The sequence below is a fragment of the Typopeltis vanoorti genome, chromosome 2 (genome assembly GCF_054136105.1).
Source record: "Typopeltis vanoorti isolate ZY-2024b chromosome 2, IOZ_Tvanoo_1.0, whole genome shotgun sequence".
NCBI classification, from domain to species: Eukaryota; Metazoa; Arthropoda; class Arachnida; order Uropygi; family Thelyphonidae; genus Typopeltis; species Typopeltis vanoorti.
Genome location: NC_143550.1, coordinates 76,306,677 through 76,333,366, shown reverse-complemented (window position 1 = coordinate 76,333,366; position 26,690 = coordinate 76,306,677). Strand labels below are relative to the sequence as shown.

Below are 26,690 nucleotides of genomic sequence, written 5' to 3'. Positions count from 1 at the left end.
CATGTGGCCAAATAGCAAGCACATCATCAACATAGCGTAGCCAGAGACTAGGTTTGAGAGTGCTGTGTTGATAGCTAGTTTTTCCAGATGTTCTATATAGAGTTGGCTAAGGGGGGAGAAAGGGGGAACCCATAGCTGTCCCATCTAATTGTTTGTATATTTTCCCTTTCCATGTAAAATAACCTGCCGGTACTGTGAATTTAAATAGCTGAAATATATCTGGGGGAAATTGTGAATTTAGTAAGTTAAGTGTTTCAATCAAAGGTACATTAGTGAATAATGAGGTGACATCAAAAACTCACAATTAGGTCTGAACTATTTAAGATGTGGTTTTCTAAAATACCTTTTAGGTGGGTAGAATTTTTGACGAAAGAGGGAGAATTGTTTGTGTAAGTGGCTAGTAATTTGTCTAAATGTTTAGCTAGTTTATATGTAGGACTGTTTATACTATCTACAATAAAACACCCAGAATATATGGTGCTCCTAAAATACCTTGTTTGTGTATTTTAGGAGCACCATATATTCTGGGTGTTTTAACGTGCAAGGGTTTGAGTTTTTTGACAATTTCTTTTGGCCAGGAAGTGACTTTGTTCAGTAATTTGCACACCTTATTCTTTTGTGAGTTGGTGGGATCTCGACCTATGATTTGATATGTAGACCGGTCTTGGAGCAGTGCATGCATTTTGCTTTCATATTCTGTTGTATCCATTACTACAGTGCCGTTTCCTTTGTCTGATTTGGTTATTGTAACGTGGTTATTATTACGTAGTTCTTTTAGAGCTATTATTTCTTTATGTGGGATATTGTTTTTGGGAGGCGTAGAATGGATTAGGATATTGGCCACGTCTAACCTAATATTATTGGCTATACCTGGAGGCAAGTGGTATATCCCGCGTTGAACGGAAGCCATTATTTTGATTTTAGGAACTTCTTTAGGAGTAATGGCAAAATTGTGTCCAAGACTTAATGCACTCGTGGCCTCTTTGGATAAGGTTGTTGATGATTGATTCACAACAACGCCATCTTGACGAAATTGCGGCCGCTGTGTAACAGTACGTTGCTGAAGGATTTCAAATTTTTCCAGTGTTGGTTTTTAACTTTAGCAAATTCTTTATTGGCTTTCGAGTCGGAGATTCTATCCAAGATATCCCATAGCTCCGGATTCAAAATGTCAGATAATACAGGGTGTTCGGGATAAATTTGACAGTTTCGTAAGGAAAAAGAAAATCTTCTTTGTATCTATTAAATTTAATGAATTGACAAAAAAACATTACAGGCAGAGTTAATTACAATACTATCAACAAGATTTACTCAAAATAACCACCATTAGCATCGATCACAGCTTCAATTCTACTTCGGAACCTCGAACAAGCTGATGCTACAGTCTCCCTGGGAAGGGCCGCAAAAACTGTTTTAATTTTATCCATTAACTGGGCTTTTGTATTACTGGAAGTGCGATTGGTGTCTTTTTCAACTGCGTCCCATACAAAATAATCCATGGGGTTAAGGTCTGGGGAGTTTGGAGGCCAAACATTTGGACTGGTGAAGTCGTAGAAATTTTCAGACAACCATTTTTGACTTTTCCCAGAGGTGTGGCAAGGGGCCGAATCCTGCTGCCATACATACGGCCTACCATTGGCTACCCTTGTTATCCAGGGCTTGACTACAGTTAGCAACTCCACGAACAAAGCCCGAATTCCAATGCCAGGGTTCTTCAACACCTGTTCCTGCAGATTTGCGAGGAATTCTGCTGTACGAACGCAATCAGATCGTCTGCTAGGGATCTTTCTTCTTGCTACATCCTCGTAGTCACCATTGCAAGTCTCTAGTTCATGCCTGATTGTTTTTACTGTATTCAGGGAGCATTGGGCAGCAGTCGTAATATCCTTATTTTGATGGCGGGCACGAATCATCATGATACAAGTTATTCTCTTCCATGATTCAGGTGGGTTCCAGCTATCCATCCTTTCTGACATCTTGTATATGAATGAAGAAGGGTCCAAACTTTTAAATGAAGAGAAGTGTGTGTTAATACATGTAACTTACGGAAAAATATAATTAATTATAAATATGTCAAATTTATCCCGAACACCCTGTATATCATGTAGTACACTGATGGAGGAATTTATTTTTGAAAGTTCTCGGCGAGTAGCGTATACCTGTTCTCGTAACAGTGCTAAACTCGCTTGTTTATAGATACGTTGGGCTTTGGCCGAGTAAAACTTGTTCCTAATTTTTATACAGTTTGGTATGAAATTGGTATCTCGGCACTTTTTTAAGAAGGCTAACCTGTTCAGTTGCAGCGCCAATTTTACTTTCCACTTTTCGTATTGTTGTTCCTTACGTACGATATTATCTCCGTGAAGAATATTTAAACGCGTGGATAGGCTTATGTGTTCGTCAAACATATTGTAATAGATTTAACGGCATTGATATGAACACGGATGGATAAGAAAATAACTATTTATTAACTTAAAAGCTAATATTAAAAGCTGGATCACACGTCTACCAGAAGGTTCCTTATCATTATCGGTTTATAGGAAACCCACACATACAGGGAGATACTTACACAAACAATCACACCATCACCCTTCTCAACAATATGGTATCTCAAAAACCCTAACCCATAGAGCTAGAGCAATCTGTTCCAATGACATTGCTCTCACTGCTGAACTTTCTCACCTACGTCACACTTTCTTACCCAATGGTTATAATCCCCATAAGATAGATAACATACTAAATGCTACCCAGAAATCCCCTCTATCTATCACAGAAGACTACAACAAAACTATCACCGTCCCATACATTAAAGGCACAACTGAAAAGATATCTGGGGTGCTTAAGAAACACCAACTGCGCACCGCATTTAAACCTTGTGTGAAATTAGCAACTCTTATCCGTTCACCTAAGGACAAATGCACTCCTTTATCACATCCAGGAGTCTATGAAGTGCCCTGTTCTTGCAATCAAGCCTACTACGGACAGACAGGAAGACCTGTGGACATTCGCCTCAGTGAACACAAAAAATATATCCAACACTTTCGCTATGGCAAGTTGGGTCTGGCAGACCATGCTTTGGATACCCCAGCACACAGGATCAATTGGAAAAAAACAAACGTAATGCACAGAAACTTCTACAAGTCACAGAGGTTGTTCCTGGAATCAACAGAAGACTTAAAACATACTCCAAACCTTAACAAGTATGGCTGTATAAATCTACCAAACATTTGGGAGTCAGTCATCATTAGATCAAATTAATATTTATTACTTTTAGTTTATTTTATTTTATTTTTTTCAAACTTTCTAAAACTATTATTTGGACTACTATCTCAAAAGTTTGAGTTATTTTATTTTTTTATTTTTTTTAATAATCTAGATGGCCCCTATTAGGACTTAATCTTGTGTTGCACGCTGTAATTATTTATACTAGCCCCACTGTTACACCGGATTGTGGTTGTCTCGCATTTGTAACAAACTGTTTTGTGTGCTCTGAAGATGCTGGATATAATGCCAGCGAAATATTAGCTGTTAAGTTAATAAATAGTTATTTTCTTATCCATCCGTGTTCATATCAATGCCGTTAAATCTATTACAACATAAATACTAATGAAGCAAGAGTAAATAGTTGAGAGACTTATTTTTTATTTGTTTCTTTTGTTCATATTTTCTAGATTAATTTTTATTTTTTTATTTTTGTAAATGGTCAGTATTAAATAAGTTTGTATTTTAATTAGAAAACGACCAAATATGTTTAGTTTGAAGTTTCTATGCCTTGGAAAGATATGATACCTAGTATAAGATCTGTTTCGCTAAATATGGCTTTTGAATGCGGTAATTGAATGCGTTTTTCAGTCGGATTGCTTTCATCAATTAAGAACAGAGTTTTAAGGAGTCTGGAGAGTTAAATTCAGAAACATCACATTTTTGTATTATTTTTTATGAGTGATTTACATAATTAAGCAGTCTTAATAAAAGTAATTGGATTGAAAAAAAAAAATAAGGTTTAATAAAATGAAATATCCCCACCCCATTTCTGCGCGGAATTTCATTTAATGTCATAATTGAATTCACTGTCTTTATCTTCGCAAAGAGAATAATGTGATTCATGTTGTAAAATGTTGCTGCTTAAGTGAATTGTAACTTTAGTTTATATTATGTATTTTGCTAACTTCAACAAAAATTATGAAATGGCGGCGAAGACATGTGAACTTGGCAGTTCAAGTACAGCGTTGCACTTTCAGCCAATAACAGTGAGTTTTAAGGTGGCACTCATGCGCAGTGTGAGAATTAGAGCGAGAAGAGAGAGACAAAAAAAAACGATGGCTAGTAAACGTTTGTACGGGTAGCCATTATTGACAGAAGAAAGAGTTATAGGAACGTATTTAGAAACATGAATTTATTTGGAAGTATTTATTTCTTTTAAATCCTGTACGACCACCAGAGGAAATCTAGAAGAATGCTTCAAACATAGTTTTTGAAGTAAGGAATAACAGTAGCTCAAAGTTTGACAAAAGCAAGTTCCAACATGCCGTATAATATGCTGTAGGTTCTTTTACCTCTCGTGTGTGGGATAAATATACAAAAAAAGTCTGTTTACTACAGAATACTGAAGACAAGACAAGAAAATTGTTATTCACTTAAGGATACGAACTGGATACATGTAAGACTGTGTTTATAGAAATGTAGGGTAGAGAATTTACTCTAATGTATATTTGTCTTCATGTTAAACTTTCAAGAGTGATGTAGATAATATATTGGAGGGAAACCAGAGATACCTAAATAATACTAGAAATAATACTAGATAAGAAAACCATGCTGTAACCGCCACTATCTATAAACTGACTAACTCATATTTAGTAGAAGAGTTTTCATAAATGCTCCTCATATTCTAAATGGGATTCGAATTAGTGTCTTTTCAACAGACGGACATTAATAGTTTCTCTAGGATTTTTCCTAGGGAAAGGATACTGACTTTAAAAAAAGCAAAGAATTTATCAGTTATCAGATGATGTAAACCCATCATTACGCTATCATTAATACTTCCATACAAATGGCTTCAGCACAAGTGACTTGAACGCAGTTTAAGTTAGTTCAGTAGATTTGACAGCGATACCAAATAGGAAAACTATTTACAGATGTGTGGCTCATCTACACAGGATCGCTTTTCTTGCTCAACCGTTCAGATTTCGTATACCTTAGTCCATGTCATTCGATGATGTATAATTTTCTGTGTTAAAAAAGGCTTTTCGGTCATTGAAACACTTATGGGATTGCTTGTGACTATTCCCATTGTCTAAACACGGATTCTCTAGGTCATCAAGGAGAGATAAGGTAGTCAGCTACGCTTCTTGAGAAGGACTGGAGGCGAAATCTTAGGTCCAAGATCGTAAACGAACATTTTGTTCTTTGGAAAGTTGCCAGTTCTTGATTTGGAACTACTCAACTGTTGTGTACTAGCTGGTTACAAATTTTTAATTCCGCGAAACATTGTCGCATGAAAAGCTGCTGATTCATTCTTCAAATATTTCAAACATTCTTCATTGTTCAGCATAAAATATTGAAATGTTTTTCGAGTAAATGTTCTATACGGATTCATAACGCTGTACCCACAACAAGAACAACGTTTCGCAAGGTGTTCTTACTTAGGAGGAGGCATGCTTTTTTTTTTTTTTTTTTTTTTTTTTCCCTGACTAAAAATGTTTACTTTTGATTCTCAAAGCTGCATATCTGCAGTTTCCCTGTAATGATAGCTTCTCATCCAAACATCAGACGTGCATTGCAGTGAATTACACTTTTAGGAGTATCTCATCAACAGGAGCAAATATTCCATGAAACAAGCTGTCAGGTCAGGCGGATCACAGCTCTCATCTCCTTTATTTATGACGATTATTCAAAACCAAATTTCTATTTCTATAAATATTCTCATGTCTGGATTCTTCATATTTTCTGCAGTCTTTCTCTTGATCTTTCTCTGTTAATTTCATGGCATATATTCTTTTCGGTATTTTTTCTGGAATCATTTTTTACACATGTCCTATAACTTCAGGCAGGGATTTAAAAACTTTATTTCGACGCCCTCGAATCCAAATATATCAAAATGTTTCTATTTCGTATTCTGTTTGTCTTTCTTTTCTTTGCTAGTGTTATTTTCAAAACCTTCATTTCTGTTGTCTGTATTCCACTTGTACCTCTATTTGTTAGGAGTAATGATACCTCCAGTGCATAAAACAAAATGAACAAGAAAGTTTCTGTTAATTAAAAGCTTACATTTCAGTGGGATTTCACTGTCTCAGAGTAGATTATGTATATTATTTCTCTCGACCAAAGAAGCCTTGGTCGAATGAAAAGCCTTGGCATACCAAATTAGATCAAGAGATACCAAAGTCTTGATATCTCTTGATCTAATTTAGAAGCAAGCTGCCCACCAATATTTAAGATGTTTACACCTCCTCAGGATTTGGCCACTTGGTATAACAGGGTTAATTTATAATTTTTTAATTCAGTTTAAAATATTTTCTTTATTCTTCTTATTACTGATATGCAACCCACATTCTGTGTCCTATTATATCCTTTTTCAATTTATTCTGTAGTTCTTCTGAATGTGTCCAAATCACCGCATAATCAGAAAATATAATAAACATTCTTCTTTCTGGTAGTTAACGGAATTCATGGATAGCATTCATTTCCTACAACAGTGAAAGCAATGGGTACAAGACCCTTGCTTCGTTGGAATTTATTATTAAGTATTAACCATTCCGAATTACCAAAATATGGTATTCATACAACTCTTAAATTTAGTCCATCTTGATTATAATTCTTTTTTTGTTCGTAAATAATCTCACCCTTTCCAAACTTCAGAGCTTTTCCATAGAATGAAATCAAACCTTTCCGAATCTAGAAATATCATAAATAGGCATTTTCTAAATGCCTATCTTAAATTCCAGCAAAATCGATCGAACCAACAGTTGATGTTCCCTTTTTAAAACCAAGTTACTCTTAAACATGTTAATTCTTAATCAGCGCTTAAACTTCTCTTTGATTTCCCCTTATTCTTGTTGATATTATCGTTTCATAAATCTTTACATAGTGTTATTCTTCTATAGTTATTGCACTTCTTCCATAGGCCTCCTTTGAATATTGGGGATATCGCTTTGTCAATCACTCCCTTCTGTTGGAAAGATCCGGGTTCGAATACGGGATTCGGTTTTGCATCCCGCAAACACAGGATTACAACCCAAATTAACAGAAATAATGCACTGATCACCATAGACTTAGTTGGTTCAGTTATAACTTCAAACAATCAGTAGCCTTAGTACACTCAGATTTCATCTTCTTTCTCCAGATTAATCTAGAAAGACATGTCACGATTATTTCATTCCTGGACAACAAATGGCTCTAATCACTTCGACAAATCATCTTCAAGTGTGACTTTCCATTCTTCATCGTCATTAATTCATCTTTAACCTCGCCAGACTCAGGATGTTTCTATGTACGTTCCGATTTATCTCACTCTAATTTTCATCTTTGTTTAACAGGTCTCTAAACCAATGTTAGTTAGAAAAATCTGGTGATCATCAAGTTTCCATCTTCATTAATTAAGTACGTGGTTTCCGATGGTTTGGCCGTTTTCTGTTCTATTATTTTAATCCATATAATATTTTTGTTTGTTTGTGCTTAATCGCAGTTTGTGTTTTAGAACCAACTTTAGGATTAGCGTTTTTTTTTTTTTCAAGCAACAAAGAATATCATATTGACACTAAAACAAAAACTGCGATTAAGCACAAACACTACTAATGAAACACTATCCTAACACTGCTTCACTGATTGAACACAAAGTTTATATCCAACAACTCAATATCACATACATAATAATTCTTTCGAGACAATGTATATTTTCAATTAACGAAAATAACATACCCTGATAATTTTTTTTCAGGGTACACTTAGGAAACACCAGTCCTCGAAATGCAATCTACACGCCAGTCTAAACTTCTAAAGTAAAAAATATGAATTTGCACTTTCGTGTTTTTATTTCAAACCAAGCATACACCTTAATTTATAATTTTTTCCCCTATCTCTCTGTCTCAGTAGTAATTCCCTTGCGACGTCACCAAATAACTCTTCTTCCAAATATTCATGTTCATATAATAAAAATACCATAAAACTTTTGTAAATAAAGAGATCTTCGACTTCTTTTTTTCTACAAGATAACGAATAATCAAAAATATGAGTACTACATATCATCCTTATTAAATGCTCATTACTGGAATCGTTCGTAATATTGTCTTGAGAAATAGTCAAAAATATAGTCAGTTTAATGAGACAGCTTTTAAATAAACCTTCAGTTTGCGAAAAAGCGCGTTGTTCAAGAGGGAAACGGTGATATTCCTGAAGCGTACTTTTGTTGCTTCCGATTATTTCACAATTGTGAAGTAACGGAGTTATACTTGAATATTGAATGACTGCACACTTAAGACGAGAAAAAAGTGCAAAATATTTTCGAGCCTTTTATTACTGGAATTAGTTCAGTTCTTTTGTTTTATCATTTAAAAACTAAGCTAAAATAACTAATACCTTCATTATTTACGACATCATTCGCTTGCCATGAAAGATTACATATAGAGGGTAACATGATTAATAATAAAATGGAAAAGGCTTTGCAGACAATACTAAAAGCGTCAGCATTTCAAAGCGACATTACAGCAATCATTGAGATAATTCTCAAAATATATCTATGCTATACACAGATATTTCTTTTATCATAGAACTTCAAACCCCATATTAAACTGATGTATGGGAAATAATTATTAGACTTGGACGTGAATTTAAACGAAGTTTAATAGTTGCTAGAAGTTGGTTGATTATTCCTTAGACTTTGTGAAATCAAAAGGTTAAGGAGGCGAAAGCCATAGAATTATTTGAAAATTTGAAATGCTGATATTCCGATCAGACCATCACTTTTGTGTGTGTGTGTGTGTGTGTGTGTGTGTGTGTGTGTGTGTGTGTGTGTGTGTGTGTGTGTGTGTGTGTGTGTGTGTGTGTGTGTGTGTGTGTGTGTGTGTGTGTGTGTGTGTGTGTGTGTGTGTGTCAATCTACCTTAGGAGATGTGAATGAAGAAGAAAGAGAAAAGTCATTTGGAAAGTAACCACACTGAGCAATGAAATGATTTTATGTTTTAATTTTTAGAAACTCTCATACAGAATACTGACAACTGGAAAGAAAATAATGCTAATACTAATTTTATTTTATTTTAGTAGTTGCTCGAGATTAGATGATGGTTCAGTCCGCTGTAATGCTAATGGATGCAATTTGACTTATAGCTGCGTTTTACCTCATTCAAATTTGCTTAATAAAGCTACGAACTTGGTAGAAAACATTTCATTTTGTTCTGTATGGTGTGTTTCTCTACTATTCTAAAAATAACTCCATTATAGTTACTAAAAGTATTAAAGCAAAAGGAACCAATTTGAAATCTGCTAAATTTTTCTATTACAAATAATTCTTGATTTAATATCGCATATTACCAAGCAGTACTGTAGCAACACATTATGGCGTTATAAAGAATCACATAATTATTATGTAATCTGGGCTTTGAAATGTATCGTTAACATTTTAATTTAAACTAGCATTTTTTGTATGTTAAAATGAGGAAACGTGTGAGGTGACATTCAGAGTAAAAGTGCTAAAATAACTCATAACTTCTACACAATATTCCGTTTCTGTTATTGCCTTGAAAGAATTTAAACTATTAATAACAGTCGCGTGAATTTCTCTGTAATTCTTCAACTGTGAATAATATTAATTGTTTCAGATTTTTTTTTTCTCCATTAAACATGATAAATGATATTCAAATTATTCAGAATGTTTATTCCTGTGAAATTACATAGCGCAATAGTTTTCCGTTCCTCTTTAGAGGCATGTTTACTTTCTCTTGAAGCACATAATGCAGTTGTCTTGTCAGGATCGCTAATATTTAATCATAGTACGCAATGCATTTTTATGACCTTCTGGCAATTTTCATGCTTGTTTTTTGCCACATGTTACTGAAAAAAGACTACGTGGTAGAAAAGTATACAGATCAGTTTCTTGCTTGCTTGCTTGATCAACGTAAACAAAGTAAAACGTAAGGAACATTCAGGTGCAGAATAATGTTCGCAGCAATTTCAACAGACAGGGTGGAATGCATCAATGAACGATACAGATCGAAGAGATATATTGTTAGACCATTAAATTGTGACTTCCCATTTAAACGGAATGTAATAATTTCATCAGATGTTATCAAATTTTGTGTGAGAAGGGACCCCTCTCATACATATTTACAAAAGAATGTCAGCCTACCACTGTGCTAATATTCTTTAAGTAAAGTATGTCAGCACATTGGTGGTAAACGTATGTATATTTATTTATTTATTCGTATGGAGTTTCCTCCCTTTTTCTCCCCCGTCCCTATTGGGGCGAGTTGAGCCCCCTCATGGGGGTAGGTTAAGTATATTTATGGCTGTAGATCCGTGTGTGTGTGTTCACGGGGCCGGTTTGCCTGCTTGCGGGATGAAAAACGCCAGATAAACTGGCGGAAAAACCCTACTGCCCGCGCCCAAGACCGGCTAACTTGCCTATGGATGAGGAAGATCATCAAATTTCTCACGTTTTCGACGGGAATCGAACCTGGGACACTCCTTCCCCAGTCATATGGTTGCGAAGTGCACAGCCACTAGGCTAACCGCGCGGACAATGTGTATGATGAATGTAGAATGTATGTGTATGTAGAATGTACAAAAGAGAACCTGTAACTGATATTTGCAATCAGTTCAAAGATTATTGGCAAGAGATATTATTTTGCATCATTGCAGTACTCGAGCTCAATCATTCAGATACAACCATTGAACCAATTCAAGAACTTAAAATTGAAGTACCCTTCTCTATATAAAAGCATTTTTCATATGATGAAAAGTCAAAGATGTTGTGAATGCATTTTTGCAGCAACAAGGCGAAACATTCTTTTCTGTATAAGCAATCGGGGAAGAATTTTTTCTGATTTTTCCAACTTAACCTGTGTTTAGAATAAGAGATACAAGCTTTGCACTGAATCATCAATGATGATAATGATAACCACCAAGATGATGATGATGATAACGATGACCGTCATTGTCATCATAAAGAGCAATTTATCCATTGCTGGATGAAGGTATTCTAAGATGACCCCAAGACTATCTGTCAGTGGCTTTCTTCTCCATGTCACTCACTAAATCTGATGATTTCATCGATCCATCGTAATTTTCTCATCGTTCTGAGTTTTGCTTCCAATGAAATTCAATCTTTTGTAGTGCTTTTTTCCATTTGGTTCGATTTATTTAAGGCTGAAGCAATTCAGGCTATGAGGCCCGCGCGTGTTAGGTATGTTAACTGCATGTGTTCTAATGGCCAGTTTGCCTGTTTTGAGGGACAGTTTTGTCGGAGGTAGACAAAAACCCCTCTACCTCCGTATGAGACCGGCTCTTTTGTCCATCTTGTCTTGTCTTTGAGCAATATGCCCAGTCCATTGCACATTTCTAATGTTTCGCTCTTTCTATAATGTTAGAGACGTTGATTTTTACAATGGAAATCCACATTGTTCCATGGTTTGGAAAGTGTGCATGATATGCAGATCTGAGTTATGTATGTAGTAGCTATGTAGCCTCTGAGAGAGAGAGAGAGAGAGAGAGAGAGAGAGAGAGAGACGAATTATCCAAGAGTAAAATTCCTAACATCGAACCTGAGACCGGTTAACTCCCTTTCAATGTTATTAAATGATTAATAACACTAGCATTTGAATTCAGGTCTTTGCAACTAAGATAAGTGCAGTCGGAGTATGCCAGGTATATATCCCATAACTAATTTAAAAGTAGAAGAAAATACATAATAGATAAAAACAGTGTATTCAGCTAATTAAAGTTAATTTTTTACGGTGATGGTAATAAAAGAAAATGTATTTTAATGTTGCAAAGAACTGAAAAATTAGAAGAGGTTATAATATGAATTGTCAATTTAAAAAAAATTTAAAAAAAAGATGAACTTTCAACAATGTAAAAGTAAAATGCAGTGGATAAGTACAGTATTGTTTTATTCATTGAACTGAGATAAAACTGAGAAAACTGAGAAAGAAAGTTATCTGATAATCCTTCCACCTTCCTTTGTATTTAAATTATAGCATTCACTCTAGTAAGCGGCGATTCAGTTAATCACTCAAATCAGGAGACATTTCGTGCTGCCACGCATAATAACTGTTTTCATAAATTGCATCTTACATGTAGAATGATGACAGAACACTTTTCACTCAGTTTTCTTCTAAACAGTTTCAACATTTCTCGTTCATCTTTATTAAATTTAGAATTAATTACCTATAGTAACGAGACCCCAAGATAAATGAAAGTATGAAATAAAAATAAAAGGATTACAGTTTTTCTGTATGAGTACTGTATGAAATTCGCTATTGCTAAATTATATAACGAGCAATTTTGAAAGTGAGAGTTTAGAACTCCAATTCATATTTGGGAATGGCATGTCTGAAGTTTTCATCCTACAAAATGAAAACGTTCCAGAAGAACATACTCATTAAAAAACATACGACACTAGAGGAATATGGATTAACCACCTTATTCCATCTGAACTGGTTTCGAAAACCTGCATAGTGGTATGTGAGTGTACGCGTTAGCGTAAATCAGGAAGGGTATTACAGCAAGTTCTATCAAATATAAAGCCAAGTAGGCCATTTATGGAAGGTTAAAATGATCTCAGATGCATCAGAAATTTGTTTTCGTCCAGATGACTTGATCGTGACCAAATTACAGTTTGACACCAGGCTTCACAATAACAGCATCCCCATGTTGTTCTCACTCATCTTAGCGTATTAGATTCCTCTCAGATTGGCTTCTTCGTTTTCATCAAGTTATAAAGTATCTCGAGGTAAAAACAGTTCCACGTTGCCGCAGATATATGAATTACAGTGGGCCATTAGCAAACAGAAACTAGTTTAGGCGCATTGAATAATGAAAGGATTACTGCTGCGTGGCAGGAGTTCCAGTAAGTAGCGTAAAGGAGATAAATGAAAGACTCAAGTGTTTCTGATGTTTTTAATTTTCTCTCTTTCTCTCTCTCTCTCTGCTTTCATAATTTCAATAATTCGGATGCATCGTAGTGAATATGTATAACTTGATGTCTGCTAGACTGTTTGTTATGTTTGGACCTTTATTTTTGATTATTGGCTGAATTTAAGAAATTTTTAAAAATCATACACTTGACCTTCGTGCATTAGCTAGCTTTTCCTGTTGTTTGCACACATCAAAATTACGAGAAGTAATTATCTGCAAGAAGCATTGGTACGAGAAGAAATCTCTACGTTAAACAAGTGTTAACATTTTTGCTTGATGTGGACTTTATTAAAAGCTTAGTGTTGCAAATATACCTAGCGCGCCTTTATGCAATAGCAGAATTTCCCGTTTATAAACTTGTTCATAGTAGCGTGTAATGTAGCAAGTTTCGGAAAGTAAGTTTAGTATTCAGAATCTGGTTAAGCGATTTGTCATCACTCAGAGGAAAGCTCTGTAACGAACACTGCTCTCAAAGAAAAATAAACTCTCACTTCATTTATATTAAATGAAGAAAGCTGTTCAAAGGGAATTTGTATCCATTTCAAAAGGATTCAATTCAGTATCGATTATTCGTGCTGTGTGGTTTCAAGAAGTGTTATGTACCTTGAATGGCAATGTAAATGTGTAGCCACACAGCTGATATGCCTTGTGGATAACAGTCTACACCAGGGGTCTTCAACGCCTCGTCCACGGGCCACCTGTGGCCCGCGGAGCTCTTTGCCGTGGCCCGCCGGTCATTTTGAAAAAATAACTAATTAACATTAAAACGCGATTAAATAAAAAATAATTTCAATGAAGCCCGGTGGCAACTAAGCTATACTGCGGTATTTAGAATTGTAAGATGCTTTCCAGATTCACAAGGAATGTTGTGCATTTCATACTTTGCATAAAATCCCTTAAAAATAAATATTAAATAGACATGCTTCTTCAGCCATCTACCACGCCAAGCGGTACTTACGTACTAGTACTAACGTCGCAGGTAGATGGCTGAAGCAGTAGTTCGTTCGAATGCGCTGTCTAGTGCCTTCCAGATACATCTCGAAGGTTCTCGATACTTCGTTATTTTCATATAAGCACAAGAGGATCTCATCCACAGTCAGTCAATCAGTCGTGTCAGCTATAGCCTATTGCGGTTTTATATTGCCAGACGTTTTTCATTAGTGTGAGACATATTCAATGGATAATAACCATTACAAAGCCATTTTGGATAACTGTTTGGGTTCACCTTCCATCACTATGGCGTCTACGAATGAAAAACGTAAATCAAGTGATTCTTGTCGGGTTTTTAATGAAAATTGGACCAATTTGTACTCTTTTGTGCCGATCGACGATAAGCCAGTGTGTTTAATTTGTCGTGAATCAGTGTCAATATCAAATGAATACAATATAAAACGACACTAAGAGACAAAGCATGCATCCATTTTCGATCACCTTCAAGGACGGATTCATGTGGACAAAGTGAACCGTCTCCAAATTGATTTAAAATGCCAGCAGGGTACGTTTAAAAGGCAGAGGGAAGAGAGCGAAGCGTGCGTCAAAGTAAGTTATGTAATAGCTAAAAAAATTGCTAAAAAATCAAAGCCCTTTTTGGACGGCGAGTTTGCGAAAGAGTGTCTCATCACTGCTGGGGATATTCTGTGCCCAAATAATAAGAAAGTGTTTTAAAAACCGAGTTTGTCTGGGTAACTGTAACATGACATGTCTAAGAACTTGCCAATGATATTGAAGGGACTTTAAAAAAACGGTCGTCCGAATTTACGTCATATTCACTTGCTTTATATGAGAGCACAGATGTGAAGGATACAGCACAATCTTTGTCCATGGCATTGATCAACAATTCAATGTGACAGAAGAACTGCTAGCACTTGTACCTATGAAGGGAACGACGAAAGGCACTGATATTCTTGAATCCGCCAAAAAAAACGCTCCAGCGTTTCGATCTCAGCTTAATCAACCTCGAGGGTGAGGTAACTGATGGTTCCCCTGCTATGGTGGGAAAGAACGAAGGGTTTGTTGCGCTGCTACGGAAAGAACCAGAACTAGAAGGAAAATATTTCGTCCATTACTACTGTTTAATCCATCAGGAGAATTTGTGCGCGAAAACTATTGGATTTGAGAATTTTGTGAAAGTTATTGTGACTGTCGTCAACATTATTAGGGCAAGATGATTTAATCATCGTCAATTCCAAGAGTTTGACCCAAGAGTGAGAAGCGTATCACGGTAATGTGGTTTATTATAGTGATGTGTGTGTTGGTTGAGCAGAGGGAAGGTTCTTAAAAGAGTCTTTCAGTTCATGCAAACCAAGGGGAATCTGATTGCGAAATTTAATGATCCGAAGTGGATGATAGACTTTGCCTTTGTGACCGACATCTCGTTGCATATGAATAACCTAAATACGCGGCTACAATACAAAGATCAACTGGTGCGCACTCTGTTTGATCACATCAAAGCGTTTGTGGCCAAGTTCGAACTTTGGGAAGCACAACTCGCAAAAAAAGACTTAACTCATTTTCAGCTTCTCGCTGAGTCCAACTGTGTTCGTCTCTTGATGAATACGCTACAAAATTAGCCGTGTTGAGAAGTGAGTTCGAAGAGAGATTTAGTGATTTTCGTAACCAACAGTTTTCTTTAGATTTATTTTCAATGCCATTCAGTGTCAATGCTGCCGAAATGCCAGGCTCAGTACAAATGGAGCTGCTTGAACTCCAAAACAACACTTCTTTGAGAGAAAAATTATTCAATGTACCTTTGATTACATTTTACAAAGACTACATTTCTGAGAAAGCATTCCATAATCTTCCCCGGCATGCTTTGAAGATGTGCGCTTTGTAGAAGCAAATACTTATGTGAGCAGTTCTTCTCTAGAATGAAGCATGTGAAGTCCAAGACAAGAACTCAGATTACGGATCAACATCTCGAGAATATTCTGCGCATAGCGACTTCCAACATTAATGCCAACATCGACAAGCTAGGCAAGGAAAAGCATTGCCAAGTTGCCCATTGACATTGTAAAAAATGGACGGTTTCTTCATTAAATTATATTTTTTCAAGTATTGATTGTATTTACTTATCATGAGCCCGACTCCTACCTACTCCCTTAAATCTGAGTTTGTTTATTTTTATAGGATTTTACGTAAAGTATCAAATGCACAGCGTTCCTTGTGAATCTGGAAATTATCTTACAATTCTAAATACCGCAGTATAGCTTAGTGGCCCACGGGCTTCACTGAAATTTTTAATGCGGCCCGCACTGTCTTAAAGGTTGAAGAGCCCTGATCTACACTGTCCTGCACACAACTGGGTCATTTATGTGCGAAACAATTTCTTTCTCTTAGAAGCTTCTTAGCGGTAGTAAATCATGTAATTTGGACTGCACTTGGAATTCTTATTATTAACCATATTAACTTAACTGAGTGGATAATTTCTTGTAAGAAATGTATCACCTCACTGTTCCAAAACATGTTGTCTGGATGTTTTAAATAGTTCTTTACCACATGTTGACTGTTGCTGCGAGTATTGTAATACAAGTACATTTCTAACTATATAATTAAGTATTATTTACCTGATACGTTTTCTTGTTACAGCGCCGTCCGCAACACGCCTGTAATAAATTATTTTCTTGAGACGTTGCAGAAGGTACAGGCGATAGAGGTGGTGTCGACGAAGGCCTATTAGGCTGACCGTTATAAGGAACTTCTATTTCAACAAATTCTCGGTCCTGTAAAACAAAACAAAATCCTTTAGGAAATTATTATTATTATTATTATTATTATTATTATTATTATTATTATTATTATTATTATTATTATTATTATTATTATTATTATTTCGTGCCACCTCCAAGTAGTCCAAAGACTCATCGAAAGAAGGCACCTACTATACAACTTTTCGTCTCCATCATCTACACCAACACCATCTACTGCTTACCATCACCGCCACCACTAGTATTTTTTGTCTGTAAATTGCGTTTGTCCTAAAGGCCGATTTTATAAATAGGATTATTAACGAAATGATAGTTCTTAAAAGGCATTTCATGTATTCCTATTCTATTTTTTATAAATATTCACCTAGGATTTCGATATTTTCTTTCACTATGCAGAAGGAGAAAGAGAATAAAATCATATGATCAACCGATATAAAATCGAAAAGCGCAGAAGAAGAACTATAAACCATTAAGAGAAAAGAGAAAAATTAGAATTGAATGAACATCGAGTGGTATTGGACCTAAATAAGGAAAGACTTTCCTGCTTAAACAGTAACTATCCAAAATTTTATAAAATATATTTGTACAGTTTCTGTCTTTTAACTTTCTTAAGATTCTTTTACTCATCTGAGTAATAAAAGAATCAAGGAGGTGTTATCTCTTCGTGAAAGACAAAACACAACGTAGATAAACGAATAAATATGCAGAGAACTGTTTAGTTCTCAAGAGTAAATATCCTATCCCTCTTCCCGTATGAGACTAGCTAATTCATTTTATTTGAAAATGTATTATAAAGCTTTCTACTGGAGTTGCTTCAGAAGTTGCTCTTGATAAGGGAATCTGTACAGTGTTGTCGGGAAAATTCGTTGCGGTAGCTTAATTCAAGTAGGATAAGCAGGTTATTTCATATCACCTAGATTTTGAACTGTCACGTTTTCTATATATATATTAATTTTTTGATCAAATGATTAAACTATGAAAAGCAACAATAAAACGAGAGATCCAATTAAACAGAAGAACTGTTATCAATACAATGCTGTATACAGATGATTGGATTATATTACAAGACAATGAAGGTGATCTTCAAAAATTAGTTTACGAATTAAAGAAATAAACCAACAATACAATCGAAAAAAATCACAAAATAAAACACAAGTCATGAAATTTTAAAGGTCGAGATCATGTTAAATCCAAAATAGTCATAGAAAATAAAATAATAGAACAGGTGACACAGTTTAATTATTTAGGTTACATAATGTCTGAAAGATTATAAAAATGATTTACACCAATCAAAAAATGCAGCTGATTAACTCTGAGGCTTCTGTAGTGAAAATAAAAAGAGGAGTCAGACAAGGTTATATCCTTTCACCAAATCTGTTTAATATATACAGTAAGACAGTGATGAAAAAGAGTGAAAAACAAAAAATAGGAATTAGTATCAATGGTATAAAATACAACAATCTTAGATATGCTGATGATACCATTCTAACAGCAGAAAACAGAAACAAATTAATCAAATAACTACAACTACGAACTGAAGTAGGTAAAGAGTTTGGAGTAGATATAAATGCAAAAAAAGGACCAAATTTATGAAAATATCAAAAGAAAACAGACCCAAACCAGAAATGTTCATAAACAATATGAAAATTGAATATACAACAGAACACTTTACTGCAGATGGAAAGCAAGATAAAGAAATAAAAATAAGAACAGCTATAGCTAAAGATGCCATCTAAAGATCTGCTCAGAAGTTCTGTGGGTATTGTGAGACCTGGATATTCAAGAAGAGATTAAGACAATAGATAATGGCCTTTGAAATGTGATGCTATAGGAGAGCTCTGAAAATCTCATGGACAGAACATGTGACAAATGCAAGGTCCTACAGAGAATGAAAACACAGAGATCTTTATTACAGGAAATGATCGAGAGAAAGATTAGATTGGCGGGACGTACTGAGAGGCTCAGCAGGACAGAGGATATTAACAGTTTTCTAGAAGGAAAAAATATGGGAAAAGGATCAAGAGGCAAAAAACGAAGAACATGGTTTGAAGATATAAGATCATGGACAGGATCACATGGCTATGCAGAAACAAAAAGGAAAGCCACCAACAGAGAGAACTGGAAGGAGATGGTGCTGCACCCTCTCACTGAGGAAGCTACACGAAGAAGAATGTCTGAAAGACAAGGATATAACTGAAAAATAAATAAATTTTAGTAAGTCAGTGGAACAATTAAAAGGATGCTAAATAAAAATAAGACGAGAAACTAATTTAAACATCACAAAGTAATGGGCACTTCCATTCTATTATATGGTCAGAAATATGGAAATATGAATTAAAAAAGAAAGATGAAAGTAAAATACAAGCTGCAGAAATGTGATTATTAAGGGCAGCTAAAGGATGAGTAAAATTATACCACATAAAAATGAAGACATCAGAAGAGAGCTAGATATTTGCAACGTAAATGATAAGATCAAGAAATATAGAGAGAAATGGCAAGGACATTTATTTAGGATGCAAAGATATCGGCTACCAAGCAAATGGATAAATATAGACCAAAAGGGGAGAGAGAGAGAAAGAGAGAGAGGAAACCAGCTGCAAGATTGAAATCTCAGTGAAGCTAGAACAGGCAGATTCCTAATCCCTGATAAGTAGAAGAACTGTAGATAATAATACTTAGGAAATAATCAGGGAGAAGCATATTTCAAAACGTTGAGGAGAACGAAGAAGACTAAAGAATTTATAAATGTCGTTTAGTGAGTTGCACTGTATGTGGGCTACTAACTGGTTCTGCCCTTGCCTATATAAGCCCTGAAGAAAGCGAAGGGATTAAGAATGCCACTTGTGCAATAATAATAATAAAATAAAATAATATAAAAGACAAGAATAAGAAATATATCATGTGTAGAATAAAGAATGGATTGAGTTAGTGAGAGACGGGTTAACAGCTGTTGATTTCTGAACAGAAGAATTCAAATCCCGACTAAGACGGGAACCTTTATAAGCGTTTTCAGCTGACAGTGAATTATCCGATTTTATAAGGAAATGGCAAGATTTTATTCTTTCTGTCCCAAGAAAACGTCGGTGTTTTATCCAGCAAAAAAGATAAACTACCCAGAAAAACAGACTCCATTAATAGACATAACAAAATGGCCTCATACCTGTATTTACTTCTGTCGTAATTGAAAACAACCGGACTCTGAATACAATGAAGGATTTTTAGAGATGTTTAAGGATGCTGTTCTAAATATAAAATTAGTATGCTAAGATAATGAGGATTTTGTAAAATGGAGCATGAAATAAGAGAGAAATTCAAACGCTTTAATGGAATCTGAGATGAAATGATGCAGGAAAAATTTGAAAGTCAGTGTTAGTATAAGAATGGATATCGTTCAACTATAAATATATTGATATCATCAAAAGAAAAGAAAAAAAACTGTTGAAAAAGGATCTTTCTCATAAGAAAACAAAGGATTTTGTGTCTTAGTTACATAGTAGGATGGTATAGGATTAGCACTTATAATGTCTGATGGTATTGGTGCACTCTAAGGCTTGTCAAATGAAAAATAGATAATGATTCTGTATCTAAAATTTGCGTCAGCGACGAAGATTATTGATGTACAGGATGGAAAGGCTAAACTAAAAACAAAAGCACCCGAAATATTGATGAAAACACAGCAAAAACGACTTACTGTATGCTGTAGACGAGGAAGTAAGTCATCCATTTACAAAAGCCAAAAAAAAAAAAAGCTCTTGGAGCGATTGTTTCAAAAGCCTCCGATCACCTCTGGAAATGCCTGCAGCATAGCCGGAGTTTCTTAGAAAAGAAACTTCGGATAAAACATTTTTAAATTCATTTCATGCGTTAGTTGCACAAACTTGGTTCTGTTGGATTTGTGCCAAAAACTTATATGAAATCAATTTCACTCAGGTACGCATTTTTCCAAAGGACTTCAGGTCTCTAATAAGCAGAAAAATTGTTTCACATCGAACGACCGAAATTCATTTATCACAATCATCCATGCTCTAGTGGGAATTGGAGCTATGTGGGTATGGAAAACTGGAATGGTTTCCTCTCGGCCAATCAGATCCTTTTTAGTTCTGCAAAAGCCATAGTTTGTGATCTTCCGTGTGCTAAAGGTCTCTCTCTCTCTCTCTCACACACACACACACACACACACACACACACACACACACACACACACACACACACACACACACACACACACAAAAAACTAATTTCGAGCTTAGATTAGCCAGTATACCTCTTTTGCAATAAAGTATTTTTTTTTAAATTAAGATATTTAACATTTCAATGTTAATGAATTTCAATTTCATAATTAATTTTTGAAATATTATCCACGTTGAAAAACAATAAAACCCTTCACAATAACATGTTAGATCACTTATTAATCTCATATTTCCAAAGAATATGTTACCATGATTATTTCAAGCAAAATTACCAATTTATATCTTAGAACTCGAAACCCAGTAGAGGCATTGCAGCATACTTTACACTCATCGATCACATACTTCAACAACACACGCAGACCCATTTTTAAGACGAAGACAACACTTCTTTTTTTGCAATCAATACATAACTTGTTAAATCGTTAGTCCTTTCATTCATAACAGTCAACTTCCTTGGGGGAGGAAACTACCACCGCCCCTGCTGCTTGTTGCTTTCCCGGAAATATTGATCATGCACCTCTCTCTTTTGTGACGTCAGAGAATGACGTTGAACAGCAACTATTTGTGTTACTACTGGTTGCAGCAACAGTGTTGACCTTGCAGACAAACTGTAAATGGCATATGACAAGTTGGTCATTTTTATTTGTTAGAATTCTGTTAAATATTTTCATTCAAAGAACACATCATGGGTGTGTGTGTGTAGTTATTAATTGTCCCTTATCATTGTGCTGTGCTGTGCATTGTTGATAACCATTAAGCAACTTGAATAGTCAAATTAAAACCTATAAAGTATATATAAAGAAAGTGTGTGATATAATGAGAAATTTAGGTTCGATGTTGTAGCACAAACAGAAAAGTTTATAAAAAAAACTATGAATGCAAAATTTTATTTATTTCAAGATTATGTAAGACTTTATAAAGGAATCCTAATCTTCAAGGTCCAAACTGTATGTGTTAAAATTACTAAGCGGATTACTTAGGTGAAAATAATATAGTACATCAATACATTTTTCACGCATCATTTCGTGAACACGGTCAATACAGTTGCAATCATGGAACAATAGCACAAATGTGCAGTGCATGACATAAAGATCAACAATGCAGATATTGCATCACGTGTGCAGTAGAGAAGCATAGGATTAATTCTAGCTAAACTACCAGCAAGAATTAGTGCTAAAATCGCAAAATTAAATAAATAAATAAAGAAGCAGAATTAATATTGATAATGAATTTAAAAAAGTATTATTTAATATGCATTAATTAATACTATTTCCAATAATGTAGTATAGCATAGTTCATCACGCCTGTTCATTTGTGAAAGCTGAATTAATGTTCCACAACTTTCTATATGCAGTATTTTCATAAGGTGAGATAGATACGAGTAACTTATTATTTGCTGATATTCAAAAATAAAGGAAACTTACGATAGGACCGAATGTACAAAGGATAATTAAAAGCTTACCCCCCCCCCCCTTAGTAATTGGAGATGATAAGTTTGTACTTATTTACTGTCACTGGTAATGAAATTATTGTTAAGTCATTAGATCGAAAAGTAGATTTTATATGTTCTGTTTATTGTTGTAACAGAAGCATGATAAAGAGCCCTTATGGTGACGGATTTCTGCCATGCATGATGGCAGAAATGTTGCGTGTGCTCGTGAACAGATTAAACATTCTGGAACCAGGACTAAAGAGTGGTTATTAAACCTATACAACACTTGCCTCAGAACCCCCAAGGATACCAACTATCTGGAGGCATGCCAAAGTGGTGGCCTTTCTGAAACCAGGGAAACCCCTAACCGAAGCAAAAAATTACAGACCTACATCACTACTCAGCAACCTCTTTAAACTCTATGAACGATTAATTTTGAATAGGCTACAACCCCTAATCGAACCCCATATTATATTGCTGAGCAGGCAGGTTTTAGACCAGGCAAATCCTGCATATCACAAATTATCAACCTCACTCAATATATAGAAAATGGTTACGAGCAAAAACTAGCCACAGGAGCAGTCTTTGTAGACCTAACTGCAGCATATGATACCATAAACCACCTCACACTCAGAAATAAAATATACAGAATAACTAGAGACTATCGCCTTGTCCGCCTGATCCAATCACTCTTGGAACACAGACGCTTGTTACGTGGACCAGGGGGTAGGAAGAGCGGCTGGCACTTCCAAAAAATGGCCTCCCCAGGGAAGTGTATTATCACTATTATTTTCAATATCTACATCAATGATCTACCCATCTTTCCAGGAACTAGAAATTTTATCTATGCTGATGACCTTACCATAGCTACTCAAAAAATTTCAAGTCCATTGAAACTACTCTATCACTTGCCTTAAATAGTCTAACCACATATTATAGCAGCAATCAACTGAAACGAAACCCCTTGAAAACCCAGACTGGCCTTTTCAACTTTAATAAGGAAGCCAACAGGAAGCTACAGATTTCTTGGGAAGGCTCTAATATAGAACATTCCTGGAACCCAATCTACCTCGGTGTTACTCTCAATCGCACCCGCTCATATAAAACACACATAAAAAAAACAAAGGCAAAAGTGAATGCAAGAAACAATATACTAAGAAAGTTTATCTCCTCCAAATGGGGCGCAGATCCTAGCACACTGAGATCTTCTGCCTTAGCCCTTTGCTATTCTTCTGCTGAATATGCTTGCCCAGTATGGTCCAGATCCTGCCACGCTGAAAAACTTGACCCAGCATTGAACGAAAGCTGCCGCTTAATTACAGTATGCCTGAAACCAGCCAAAGTATACAGGCTGGTATTGTACTCCCTTCAATTCGAAGATCTGCATTATCAGCTGAAGAAAGAAGTAGACAAATGAATGATGAACGCCTCACTATTCGGCTAGACCACAGTTCCCCAAAGACTAAGATCCCGACATAGCTTCCTGGCAACTGATGAACCAACCAAAAACCTCCCAGAAACAAGACTTCAACAATGACTTGCACTATATCCTGAAAATAATACTGGTATTCCAAAAGCCGAACATCTTCCATGTGGTGCCCACTTGGATTGGAATACTTGGAAACCCCTGGCTCAGATAATTGTGAGTGTGGGACAATCCAGTCCATGGAACACCGTCTTTCTTGTCTCTTTCTTGCATCACCTTCCACAAAAGAGGACCTTATATCCTGCACAGAAAGAGCAGCTGATTGTTCAAGATACTGGAGGAACATCTGTAGCTCAGTGGAAGTGGCGTTGCGTCCTCTGCGTTTGGCCGCTCGAAGTTAGATCTAGGTTCAAGTCTAGTCGCCGACTGGCGGAACTTTTTCTAATCCTATCTTCGACTGTTTCCCGAGTTAGTCGATCTCTGGCACGGTCAAGCGGATTTTTCGTCCCGTAAACTCAAGAAAATCGACCGTAGTACCCATATTATTTCAGACAATAACATATCCTGTTAGGGTTAGGCACCAAGAGATGGCAGCACTTGGTTGCTAGTCTCTTCATCAGTAGCCGCCTATAATTAGTGATAGACATGGGCCAGCTATTTCTGATTGGCTACCAATGGAGATTGAACTACCACTCAGTCTCCAAAAGCTAGATAGGGTATAAAAGCCTTGCCTACTCCCTATCAGGGAATAAAAGGCGTTAGCTGATTTTTTATATAAGTTATGTATAGTTTCCTTTTTTCATATTTAATTATTATTCCCTGTATAATTCACCTACCAAATGTAAGCTGTTCTCATTTGTAATGTATCCTAATTTGTTGCAAATAATGTTGTACCACTTACTTACTACTGTACCACTTGTATTTGGATACGAAATAAAAATGGCCTGTGTCCTTATGGCCAGTTTGTCTGTTTTGTAGAATGAAAGAGCAAATTTTCCTGAAGGAACACCCTGGTTTTTCATTTCGTGTGTGACCGGGTGATTGGCATTCACTTGAAAAGTGATTGTAAAGGCTCATCACATATTAGATGGGATTCAAACGCAGATCTTTTTCAACCGACCATCAATATACTCCGTTATAGAATTTTTCCACTGATAAGCAAGGGCAATGATTCTATTTATTGTAATGCGTGAAATTAGAGAGAGAGAGAGAGAGATCAACTCAGCTATGGGACATGCGAATGTCTCCCTTAGCTGACATGCGGATATAGTGTTTTATGAATGAGTCTTTGTATGAATATTGAGTATCATAATCATAGTCACAGACATTTCTTGGAAATAATTAATTGTTGTAACAACACTTACCGTAGTCTTTTCCAAGCACCTGAGTAGATGGTGATGTTGCAATTCGAAGATATCATCAGGCAAATCTTCAACCTCTTGCCCGCTTTCCACGGCAGCAAGTCGGGCTTCCACAGCCTTCTTCTTGGTAACGAAAGCTGCACCACTTGTTGCTTTGGCCACCCTGATGCGCGCCATCCTCGCTTTCTGAAAAGTACAGCTTTGTTTAATATAGGGGTTTTGTAAAGAAGTATTAAGAATTTTAGGAAATAAAAACAAGCATTGAATCATAAAATATGTTTATACTAGCAAATATTGTGGTAACAGCAATTTATTTATTTAATTGTTTTATTTATTCGTATGGAATTTCCTCCCTTTTCTAGCCGGTCCCTATTAGGACGAGTTGAGCCCCCTCATGGGGGTTAAGCATTTATGACTGTAGATCTCTGTGTGTGTGTGTGTGTGTGTGTGTGTGTGTGTGTGTGTGTGTGTGTGTGTGTGTGTGTGTGTGTGTGTGTGTGTGTGTGTGTGTGTGTGTTCACGGGACGGTTTGTCTGCTAGCGGGATGAAAAACCCCAGTAAACTGTTGGGAAAACCCTGCTGTCCACTCCCAAGACCGACTAACTTGGCTATGGCTGAGGAAGCTCCTTGTTGGGAATCGAACCCAGGACACTCCTCCTCCAGGCATATGGTTGCGAAGCGCAAAGACACTAGTCTAACCGCATGGACGTAACAGCAATAAATTATATTTAGAAAGATAGAAAACTTCGAGAAAGATAGAAAATTTATTTCGCTCTGTTTTTATATTATTTATTATTATTATTATTATTATTATTATTATTAGCCAAAACCGTTTTTATTAACATCTTCTTTCTGAGGTAAGTAAGAGGTTTATACCAAGTATTCTTTTTTGTATTTTCTTGATTCCGATGTACTATTTCTACATGAGAATTATGTTCACAACTCGACCGTTATGTTTGTTCGAGTAGACACTTTGCTATTTATTGTTTGAAACCAAATAACCTCTTCCACGTGCATCACAGGTGACATCATCTTTCAGATATTTTGTATAATTGTCTTCTTCTTCATTATTATTTAATAGGGATTACGACAATGAATCTCTCTTCCACTTTTCAAACACTTTCCTGATATTATTTATTTTTATTTCTTTTCAAAGAACTGAACTAATTGGTATAGATCATGAGGACATTTCACCATTTTTGAAATTGAACTCAGGTCTGTAAAAATAGCGTAATACTGAATTTGTTGTGGAAAAATTTTCAACGAACGTATAGTCTGTTATTATGTTGGAACTGAAAATATATTATGTTTTTTATCAATCATTACTTGTCCACTATGTATTCTATGAGATATAAGCTTGTCAGTTGATGTCGTAGGGTGATTTTCTTTGTAGTCTTTCAGTACAGGTTTGGCTGTTTTTAGTATTAACTAAAACCGGAGATAACTTGAT

General features: G+C 35.7%; 1 protein-coding gene across 2 annotated transcripts in view; it reads right to left on the bottom strand.

The window, feature by feature from the left end:
• The window catches only part of LOC150109189 (potassium voltage-gated channel protein Shal-like), a 288,406-nt gene that overhangs the window by 8,124 nt on the left and 253,592 nt on the right, over positions 1–26,690 (bottom strand). For both annotated transcript variants that reach the window (XM_090411896.1, XM_090411905.1), the window contains exons 3-4: positions 25,244–25,426; positions 16,691–16,846 (exon numbers count right to left, since the gene is read on the bottom strand). In XM_090411896.1, coding sequence (XP_090268022.1) covers positions 16,691–16,846; positions 25,244–25,426 — 339 coding nt within the window. The remainder of the gene's footprint in view (positions 1–16,690; positions 16,847–25,243; positions 25,427–26,690) is intronic.